We start from the raw sequence: 11274 nt of genomic DNA, 5'->3' as shown, positions 1-11274 counted from the left end.
TGGAACCGGTCGCGGGTTTTATGAATGAAGGCTTCTGAGGCCAACCCTCAGCATTATCTCATCGCGGGAGTCCCCCCCGGTTTGTGCCTTTTTTGGGCCCCGGAGGTCTCACTTGCAAAGTCCTTTCGGGATGGGGACGACTTTCACCTGCGTCACCTGTTAGCAGCTGTTTTGCTCTAAATATGGCAAACGCCAAACCGACACTCCAAACCCAACCACGGGAGCAGATTTCATTCACAAACTTCACGACGCAGGAAGCCGACGCGTGCTGTTGCACGGGTAATGCGCGTGGTAGACAAAAAAAGCGAAAGGCGTCGATTTCAATACCAGGCCCTTCGGGGGCCACTTGGAGTTTTGGGGAGGTTTTTATTTTTAACTTAACTATCGCCTAGCTGTTGTCGTAGGTGTAGATGTAGGGTGCCTGCGGCGAAGGACAGCGAAACACGTCGATGCCCGGCTTCCAGCCGGTGCTCTTCTTACCCGGCGGCTCCAGCAGGTTGTTCCAGTACGCCACGGCCGCTTGTCTGTGAATGGCGTGGGAGGGCGAAAGTTTACGAAAAACGTTTGAAACTGGCGCGCGCGATCGCGGATCTACTTACGCGTGGCCTTTCTGACTCATATGGAAGCAGTCGTACGATAGCAGCGTGTAGTCGACCTCGTTTCCTTTCATGAGCTGTGAAAGAAAGCGGACACGGGCGGGTGATTGCGTGGCGAATGAGGTGGTTTGATTGGGTACTTACCGAAAGATTCCTCGTCCACGGCTGGTGAACGACGGCGAACTCGTCTAACCCGCGGAACTCGTCGAGCATGGCGACCTCCTCCTCAACCTTGCGGTACTGCATCTGTATCCGAGCCCACCTGAAAGCGAGAAGAAGCGTTACCGAATGGAGGTTCCTAGCTTGAGGTTCTAGAGCGTCGTACCTGGCCCGGGATTCTTTGGTAGAGTTGTGAAGCGGGCCCACCCAACAAGGACACTCAGCATGGTGCAGGATCCAGCATATCATCGGCTTCTTCTTGACCGACACCACCGTTGACACGTCCGGTACGGACACGATGTTGACCAGCGTTCGGGGCAGGTTGTCGCGAAGATACCGCAACATCTTCAACAGCGATCGACGGTGACGTGTTGGCAGTGATTCTGGGTCTTCGAGCGTACACACATACGCACAGATGTCATTCCCACCGATCGTGATCGTAAGAAGCTTCCAATCCTTCTGGTAGTTGACGCGCGGGTCTGTCCGGATGCGCGTCACCATCTGAGCTGCCATGTGTGGGAGCTCCTTCGAGACAGCACCTATCTCAGCATTGTTAAACTGCGAATCCCAGTGGAAGCTGTACGAATCGCGGTACGAGTATCCGACGAGCTGCCGAGGGAGTTGTATTGCGTACATTAGACACTGATAGACGCATCAGAGGCGATGACGCACTCACCTTGGGGTTGAACATCTTCAGTATGTTCGGTAGCGTGGTGGCATTTCGCCAGGCCCATTGACCACCGATACACCACGATAGACCCCGGTTTTCGGTGTATAGCTGCAGGAAGCTGGTCGCTGACGCACCGCTTGCTGTGATGACGGAATCACCGATCGCTGCCACCACGTTTATGTCACCTGGTCGAGGAAGATGGGAAGCGTACAATGAATGGGTGGGTGACGATGGGTGAGAGTCGAACCATTAATTGGGTGCTCTTCGCGTTGAACCGGATCCGGCGATGGTTTGCTTCCGGGGACCGAATTGTGTGGAAAAAAGTGTGAGAAATCCCACAGCTACTTTGCCGCCGATACGCTGAGAATGGAAAGCAATACACTTTCCACGCAAACCGGGTGATCCAAGTGGGCTGCAGCTTGCCGTTCATAGGTTTTAATCAACCGGTTGTTGGCTTGAGTTTTATAGAAAAAAAGGCACGCTGATTTACTGCTAAGGGAGTGCTTAATTTCACTCTTCGGAAAATATCGGCCGCCATAGTGCGTCGTTAATTTATGTACCTCCATACACTCACACAATGCCGTGTGTGTCACCAAACCGAATAGCCGTGCGGTATTGCGTAAAGTGTCACATTAGGAGAAATTTAAAGACGCCTCGCGTCGTCCGCCCGATAATGCGTGACTGATTGCACCCCTTAGGTGGCTGAGGGACGCGAAAAACGCACCCCTACCGGAGTGCCACGCACTGGGAATGCTAATTTTTGGCACAACCCGCGATGCAGCGCGTTATCCAACGAACAAAGCGGCTCCCAGCGACCGAGACAAATGCATTTATAATGAATAGCTTACCGGGCCGGAGTTTGTGCACGCTGACCGGTGGTTCCGGGCTGCGACCGATCGAGACGTCGCACGGGAACGGCACACTGTCCGGGATCTTCTTCTGCAGGAACTTGCCACTCGTCTTGTAGCCGGTCCGACCCGCCATCATCATCGTGACGTTCCGGTAGAGGTGAAAGATGACGCGCCATTGCGCGCTGTCGAAGATGGTCGGCTGGAACGCACTGATGGCTCCGTTCACTTTCCACCGGTGAAATTTGTTTTCGTGGCACAGCAACAGCAGCAGCACCAGGAACACGCTTAGGGATGACTGGCCGAGCTGCATGGCGCTGCGGGTTGAACGGTTCCGGTTGACAGGACGACTACGTCACTACGAGTACAGGCGTTCAATGCCTGCTTAGTTTTCCACACGACACAAAAACAGTATCTCGAGCGGTTGAAGACCTTTTTTTCCACCAAAAACACTTCGTAGTTGAGGGTAGCGCTATTTGATTGATTTCTAACCCCTAAACGAGCCTCCTAATGTGATGCGGATGATGCATTAAGTGGCGTGATGATTATGGACGTGCACAAATGCATCTTCGAACCGTCGTGCAATGGGCCGGCTGGTTCCGCTTCCAAACCGGAACGTTCGTTACAATGTCCTGCGCCACCTGTGTTAGCCACTGTCATTTGAAGCCGGATTTCACAAAAAAACACACACACACACACGGTTTGATGAATCTCAGCTACCCCCCAAAGGTATGTCCCTCCACGAAGCGAACACGAGAGAAGGAGAGCAAAAAAGGCACAAGATTCGGGTGGAAAACAAATACCTGAAAATGGATGATAACATCGGTGCATGCACCAATGGGGGGAAAATTAATATGGATGAGGCACGCGTCGAGTTTTCGCCGCGTGATGATGAGTGGGCAGGGCCGCAGACGATCCACTAATGCCTCCTGATGCTCTGAATGGCGTTTTCTATACGTTATAGTGGCCCTATACCTTTTCGGTTGCTCGTTAGAAACATTAGAAAGTGTCAAAACTCCACCTGCTTCCGTGAAAGGGGTACAAAGATCGCATTTTCCGATTCGGTGTGACGGACGTGTGTGTGTGTGTCTGTGAGACTCGCGTCGAGACATGAGGTCAGTCGAGCATCATTTTAAGGGTCGTTAAAATTTTTTTGCGGTTATCCGCCTTACCACCATGCCCATAAACGCTATCGTGAGTATGTGAATAAATGTTTTCGTTTTTCGGCTTTTCCTTAGACTGCGCTATCGATAAAAGGAAAGTGAAATCTAAGTAAACGAGCGAAATGGAACTCACATGTAGTGGTCGAAATGTTTTCTTTTCCACCTTCGGTATGATAACAATAGAAGGTTATCAATATCTGTTAAGGATATCCTAAAGGTACAGTAAAGGTATACTGCTTTCCATTGGACATTTTTCTGAGCCCAGCTCGATGTTCCCACGCATTCATCTTAGCATCAGGTATGTAGGAGGGTGCAACAATGCTCCTCCATTGCATGAGGCTAACAAGGCGTAATTGCGTTCACCTATTGGCTACTTTATAGCTCTTTGACCTCTGAAAGAAACCTCCACCGTGATCGACGAGATCACGAGTCAGGCAAGCGGGCACGTCCTGACGCGCGCCGTTCCCATAATTCAGAGCATAATTAATCTTCACCAGCCGGCCCGTTGACCCCTACGGGTTCGTTGTTTACGTAATTTAATCGGCACCGACTACGGGTTGCATCTGCCATTCCGATAAGCCCGAGCGCCTCCTAACGGGCTCCCGATAAATAAGGCCAGTGGCCACCGGTGGCAGCATTAAGCGTACATACATAATCGTTTGCTGATGCTTTTTCGGTCCTCGCGGTGTCCTCCGGGCTCCCGTGTGCCAATTCTCATTCCACATTCCCGCTCCAAGATGGCTGCAAGATAATAACGGGCCTGATCGATCGGGCAAGCGAACGAGCGAGCGAATTGAATGTTTTCCAATCGCAACTAACCCACCAAACCGCCACACGTGAGGAAAAACATTCACCCCAATGGGGCATTGGCATCGAGCAGGGGCTTTTTTCCTTCACTCTGCCCGACCGGTGGTGATGAGTTTCGCTCGACGCAGCGTGGCAATCGGATTCACCGCGGTGCTTTTGCGGCCGTAGGTTCGATTGGCCGTATTAATTGAGCATGAATTGGGGCCCCGCACCGGTACATTGTTTTGTTCTGCATAATTTGCCGCCACTGGCCCAACAGGTCTTTGGTGGTCCCTGCGGTGTACCCAGTGGCCGCGTGATTGCATAATGGCGCGGTTTGCCGTGCGTCACTGGGTTGTAAGAACGGTTGTAGGTCTTCGGGTGGCGCATTGAGTGATGATGGGCAACCGAGACCTAGAGGCCGCTAATAGGGACAGAACGAGCCCGGTGGGATTGAAGTTCCAATGGAGCTGTTGATGTAATTTACAAACGTACGCATTAAGGATCTGTTTTGTTTGGTTACATGAGCTTTAGGTAGGGCATCAAATGATGGGTTTTAATTGCGTTTTGTTTGCTCCTTTGCGATTGAGAGGCACTTCTTTACTATTTTTTTTTCAAATTTTAATGCAAAACATGATGCATGGGGAAAAAACATAGAGCAATCGAGGAGTTCTTCGTGCTAAATTTGTGACCAGTTATGATTGAAAATCTCGTCTCTCTCCAGGCTCCAATCGACAATAAGGAAGAAGATAAATTTGCCCTTCAAAAGCCAAAGAATGTGACGCCATCTGTCTGTTGTTAATTTTTACTGCATATTTTGGCAGAATTATATCCAACAAAGAGGACCGAAGGCTATCAGGAAATGAAATGACTCTCCCAATAAATCCGAAACCTAGACGCTAACAATAAATCAGGCCATTGATGCTGCCATCATCTTCGCAAGCAATCACCATAAAGCATACCGGAAAACAATACTCTTTTTTGGGATCGTAAAAATCTTCTCCCTCGCTCGGTCGGTGGCTGCAAATTAGCTTTATCACTTTATAGGAGTCTAATCTCCGTACAACCATTCTTCAGTGCGGCTTACATCACCAAATGGTGGCTGGTAGTTCGTTGGCCGCTCGCATATTTTCTGTCGTTTCGTGTGGGAACGGCAAAAAAAGGCATACGGACTCGGTGGAGTGAGGTCAGATTGTAGTTTTTCTGTTCCCCGGAAGTCAGTTCACGATTCTTTTCGTAGCCATAGAACGAAGGAAATCGCAGCAAGCCTTGAGATGCAATCACCTGCTGGTGGAGTTTGCATACACGATTTCGAGAAAAAATGGCACTGAAAGCGACTGAATCTTGTTCCTCGTAACAAACAGGTTCTATATTATTTCGTTTCGTATTTAGAAACACCATCAATATAGATTTCACCAGGCAGGCGATCGCTATGGCTAGCCTTGAATAATTTTCTGTCCATCTTAAACTGCATTGTTATGATAATTTTTCCAGTTTTCTAGCCTTTCGTTCTTTTGCAAATATTGTTCAATCCATACTCATTGGCTTCTCATATCTAAGCACACGAAACCCGAACCCGTGTGTGACCTTTAAGCTTACGTTCACTTTTTCCTGCGGTTGAGCACATTGCTAGAACGAAATCTAGTTTATGTTTCTACTCTACGTTGGTCGATCTTTCGGTTTTTTCTCCACTCCAAACTGGTTCTTCTTTCGCGCATGTTTCATATTACGTGGAAGGCGAGTTTATTGCACCACATCCACGATCTCGTGTAGATGGCATTTCATGGGGAGCCCATTTTCCGACCGAAAGAGCATTTCCAACTGCAGCAAAATCTCCGTTCCATGCGCGTGATTAAATTTGTGAGCCAATGCAAACGAAACCACATGCAGCACATTCCTGCCGATCCAGTCCGCGGGCGGAAAAGCGGGCGGTTTGCATTAATATGCGCCTAATTGCAACCGATGGAAACAGGTTGATCCCACACACAAACTCACACATACACACATGCAAAGCAGGAGCGCGTGCACACGGAATTGTAACAAAATCACTTGCACCGAAAAAAAAAACAACTCCCGTCGAGTAGCAGTCCCTCGAGCCGGTCTCGCTAATGCACTCATTTGGCTAAGCGCTTGGCGTTGCACCGATGCAACGGGATCTAGATGCACCTTCCGTGGTACAAATTTCTTTTTTCTCTCCTTGGCTGAGTCTCATCGAAGGCACTCGAACGGCCGGGAACCGCTTAGGCCGTTAGGAGGAAAACGAAACTAGATTCACTTCACTGCATCGCTACCGGGCGGCCACGGAATGCCCGAAATGGACAAGAATAATCCTGAACCGGTCCCTTAGTTCGTCCGCCACCCGTTGCTTTACGTCACTCGCGTCCCGCCAGACCGGCAGCTTACACAATCGCCCACAACCCAGCGCAGGGAAAAACTAACGTCATGCACGCACGCACGCACGCACGCGTCCTCGGTCGCAGGACAAACCTGTCTCGGGCCAGAAAGCTTGAAAACCGCACACGTTGCGCGAAGGCGTTGCTTTTGAGCCAAGCAGCGCTGCGCAAACGCGTCCGCTTGCTATCACGTCTCCGGCGCAACTAATGCTCGCTGTTTGTGGTTGCGCGCGGCTCGTAAGTCTCGCGATGCCATGCGCTATCGGGAAAATCGTACCTCGTACCATTTGTAGGAGGGGCGCATAGCATGAAGATGGTTCTTACCTGGTGCCGAGTGTTTGATGCCCCCTTCTTTCGAGCCTTCGCGCGCTTCTAAAGCGGGTGCTTTTGGGAGGATTTCCACCGAAAACGGGTAAAGAGTGAGCTACCCGTTCGGTTCGAGGAGTTCTTGCATCACACGGTGGCTACACGGACAGTTCAATGTTTGGCTTGTTCGAAGGCGCGATTATCGCGCCATCTCCAATCTTCGGTTGTCCATTTGGGAGAAATTACATTCGGCGGACGGCTGCATTATGCTCGGCCCCTGGCTGGTTGGGACGTTGCAAAATATATGCCCATTTAGAAGCAGATGCTTCCATTTGCGCTAGCAGCGTGAAGTGAGGTCTCGTTGAAGTGTTACTTCGCACGGTGGGTCGAGAGTAACCAGCGATGAGTGCTTGTATTGCACAGCTTACCTTCGATTATCGCGAGTGTGATTAAACAGTTATGACGGAGTTTAATTATTTTGAGGATTTTTTTTGTTCGATTGTACAAGATTGTACAAGGCCCAGAAACGTGAGAAAACAGAACCAGCGAATAATTTTTTAACTTTTCTCGTCTGCACTTTCAATGAAAAGCTTAAAACGTCTCATAATGTACCTACAAATAGTGCCCGTTAAACATTGCTCAAGCGATATCTTACTCTTGTTTGCTCTCCATTTGCGATAAGCCCCAGCAACACTCTGCCGAGACGGATTGGGAGGAATTAAGATTCCATTTCGCAAAAAATAAAAAAGTCTTCCGGCCATTTGCTTCCATGTAGCATAATAAAGCAATTCTGATATTAATCCAGTTAGAGAGCTGCTCGAAAACAACCGTCGTTCCTTTCACGCACTGATAAGACGGCCACCGGTGAAGTGAAAAAAAAAACCAGCAGCCCCTCATCAAACTACGGGAAAAATCCCCCGTCACTATCCCATGAATAAAAACGGCACAATTCCTGCGGAAGAAAAGCCGCCCGGACGTCTGGCCGGATTAATAACCACAATCAAATTAATTCCATCACCGTAGCCGTGTCTTTCTTTCTTTTTTTATTTGCTACGACCGTTCACAGCGTGTAAAAAACATAACTCACCCCATTTCGGGAGGGAGAAAGAGAGAAGAACACGACGCATCTTATGCTAAACCTTGGAAAACAATTTAACGCCTCACCAGCGAAGAAAGCGCAGTATCTCGCGCGTATTTTTCACCCCACCGATGACGGTGGGGTGGTTCAAATTCATTCTTACCCAAGCGCACGGTGCCATGCAATCGAACCGGCTGCTCGAGAAGGATTAAGAAAATTCATTACAACTCTCACCCCTCGGGGAGAGATGCTGGTGAGGGTGGAAGGAGCGGAGACAAAAGAAGAAGTAAAGTGAACGAAGAAGAAGAAGAAGAAAAAAAACACAACATCCATCCACGTACAATCATCGTAGAAAAGCACTCCCGAGCGACCCAAGGGGGTCTTTCGGATCGGGTTGCATCGAAACCGGGGTGCAGCATAAATTATGCTGCCCGTTGCCGGAATGGCGGGCTGAATTCAACAGAGTTGGAAGGGGGATTTTTGGCGGCGAGCGTTTTCCTCTGATTTGCCACCGACGCTTCCCCCGAGGGCGATGGATTCGTCTTCGAGTTTGAATACTTTGTTGTGTGTGGCGTGCGACGGACTCGGACGGTCGTGGCAGCGACTGGAAAAGAATATTACAACCCGGCAGGCCAGCTCGTCGTGGTTTCGATCAAACGAACAAGAATAGCAAAAGGGGGGGTGGTGGAAAAAAGGATCGGGTGCTACGTAATGAACTGGGAGGGATTTTCATTACTGAGCAGGCACCGGTGAAAATCCTGCGAGTCCTGCGAACTGAAATGAAAAAGCCACCCACTCGCTTCCCAGCCCATCGTGCGGATGACGATGATGATGATGATGTCTTTGTTTTTGTTTAACTGACTTCGTCTCTCCACCACCCTTTCCTCCCCCAAACCGGTGGTTGCTCCTTGGGGACGTTTATTAATTATTCTTAGAATTGAACGGGAGCGTCGAGAAAGTCGTTTGAAATTGGCGCACCAGACGGCCGGACGTGGCCGGTGCGAGATGTGGCTTCTTGCATCTGGCAGGAATATTGCTGGGCTTCGGGTGGCCCAAAGGCTTCTGGCCGTCCCCTTGCGAGGACGTTTATATTTCTTTTCACAAAAACTCTGGCCGTGGCCGGGGAAGAGGATTGCATTCCTGGATTGTTGGCACCGGCGATGAAATACCACCCGAGCGTGAGCTTCGTGACCGATTGCATCGCCTGCGGTCGTTGTGCCCTTGTGTCTGTCTGTGGGTGTGTGTATGTGGGGGTGAACGATGATTTCCTTGACAGGGTCCGTTGGGTCCCTTCAAACGAACCCCGAAGATGAACAAGTTGCCGTTTTATTACCGACCGGGACGCACGTTCTGGGACGCCTTCGCTTAGTGCGCTGGCATGTCTATGGCCGATCTTTGACATCTCGCTGCAATTATGCAACGGATCCAAGCCCACGGGTTTACCGGCACGCAATGGAAGGAACGTTGCACGGGTACTGTTGTAACGGTGCAGCTATTACAAGTTCCTTTTGCCGGACTGGGCCATCGCGATGAGTTTGGCATTGGTGCGAGCGTTTCGAAACATCGCTAAGGAGCCGCCAATGGGGTGAGAAAAGTCAGTGCTATTAGGCAGGGCTCGGTAATGGTGGCCTATTTGCTGGCCGGCCAAGAGCCAGCCTGTCACCTGGTACGTATGGGCGTAAATTATGCATCTTACTTAGCCGAAGCAAGGATGCGCGTTGAACCGCGGGGAACATTAATCTTATTGTTGCAGCTCCGGCGTGCGTAAGTGCGAGCCAATCATTGGCTCTGGTGGCATGAATAGGCTCATTGCGTTGGTTTGGACGAGCCAGCCGTCTTGAGGGAAGTGCTTCGATAAGCGCAGTGTAAGCTCTTTGATGGGGAGTTAATTGCAAAGAGGACGTGCCGTTTAATTGGGTTTGCCGTTTGGTATGCAATCCGATCAGAAAACCCTTAGAATTGGTATCAAAAGCCGTGTTACAAAGCAACAGATTGGATAATTCAAACAAAAGACAGCATAAAAAATGGAATTAAATGGTGATCAACCAAATCCTAAAAGAGTATCATTATCAAACACAATTGTGCTATCCGTTTGACACGTTGTGTCGTGTTGATCGTGCTTCAATCCAGTAATTATAGCCTCCAACACTAAACGGCCACCATTGAACGCGAATAAATCAGCTGGTTGTAAATAGAAATATCAAACATCATAATTACACGGCCATCGGTGGTGCGGTTTAATAAGCCACGCGATGTGCACGGCGTGAAACCGCGATGAAATACTTTAAATTGCAATCGCAATAACATCAGTGCAAAAAAAAATATGCACTCACACACGCACCCAGCGAACCATCCTTCAAACACCTCGCCTCAATAAATTTGCGCCTGATGGGGCCGAAACATAATCGGGTCTTATAATAAATTTGTTTCCACACACGTATCAAAACACGGCGCCCGGTCTGGGCCGCTAATTGTGATACGAGCTGAGGCGCAAATGAACAAACACCGGCCCACTCGTAATGGGCGCCATGGGCTGTAGCCCGTTTTTCCTTTTGTTTCGTTTCGTTTCTTTTTTTTCCCACAAGCCACGCTCGCATGAGCCGAACCGCGTCAGTTCGCTGGCATGTGCGCAGGCACGATCCGAGGCTATTAGGCTCACGGGCGGTTCGCCACGATCAAACAATATTATTTAATAGATATTTAGCCCATTTCTATCAGCGGGTTGCCCATCGTGGTTGATTGTTTCGGTTTTCGTCGTATTTTTTTTCGAATGTCGGTGTGTGTTTGTGTGCCGGCGCTGTTCCAAAAACGATTTTCCACGTCTATTTGCAACCGCGCTGTTGATATCGGCCGCGCGCATTTGCGCAAATATCGCAATCGTGATTCGATAATGGTACACGTGGTGAGTAGAAAAACACGATAAAAAAACGAGAATAAGCCACGAACCTAAATCGTTTAAGAACGTGAACGAAACACACAAAAAACGCGTCCCTTCAAACGAACCCCGAAGATGAACAAGTTGCCGTTTTATTACCGACCGGGACGCACGTTCTGGGACGCCTTCGCTTAGTGCGCTGGCATGTCTATGGCCGATCTTTGACATCTCGCTGCAATTATGCAACGGATCCAAGCCCACGGGTTTACCGGCACGCAATGGAAGGAACGTTGCACGGGTACTGTTGTAACGGTGCAGCTATTACAAGTTCCTTTTGCCGGACTGGGCCATCGCGATGAGTTTGGCATTGGTGCGAGCGTTTCGAAACATCGCTAAGGAG

General features: G+C 49.7%; 1 protein-coding gene across 1 annotated transcript; it reads right to left on the bottom strand.

Moving 5' to 3' along the window:
* Positions 1-388: 388 nt before the first annotated feature.
* Positions 389-2586, bottom strand: LOC128732227 (phospholipase B1, membrane-associated-like). Its single transcript, XM_053825398.1, has 6 exons — positions 2274-2586; positions 1432-1610; positions 922-1364; positions 741-858; positions 600-673; positions 389-524 (listed from the first exon to the last, which is right to left on the bottom strand). The coding sequence occupies exons 1-6, from the start codon at positions 2584-2586 to the stop codon at positions 389-391; spliced, it is 1263 nt and encodes a 420-aa protein (XP_053681373.1).
* Between the last annotated feature and the right edge of the window lie 8688 nt (positions 2587-11274).

This window comes from Anopheles nili, chromosome 2 (genome assembly GCF_943737925.1).
Source record: "Anopheles nili chromosome 2, idAnoNiliSN_F5_01, whole genome shotgun sequence".
In the NCBI taxonomy this organism is placed as follows: Eukaryota; Metazoa; Arthropoda; class Insecta; order Diptera; family Culicidae; genus Anopheles; species Anopheles nili.
This window is presented reverse-complemented; position numbering and strand designations above follow the sequence as displayed.

Coding starts and splice junctions, on each gene's coding strand:
- LOC128732227 (XM_053825398.1), bottom strand. CDS start 2,586: ATGCAGCTCGGCCAGTCATCCCTAAGCGTGTTCCTGGTGCTGCTGCTG. Junction 1,611..2,273: donor CGTGCACAAACTCCGGCCCG/GTAAGCTATTCA, acceptor TTCCTCGACCAG/GTGACATAAACGTGGTGGCA. Junction 525..599: donor ATGAGTCAGAAAGGCCACGC/GTAAGTAGATCC, acceptor CGCCATTCACAG/ACAAGCGGCCGTGGCGTACT.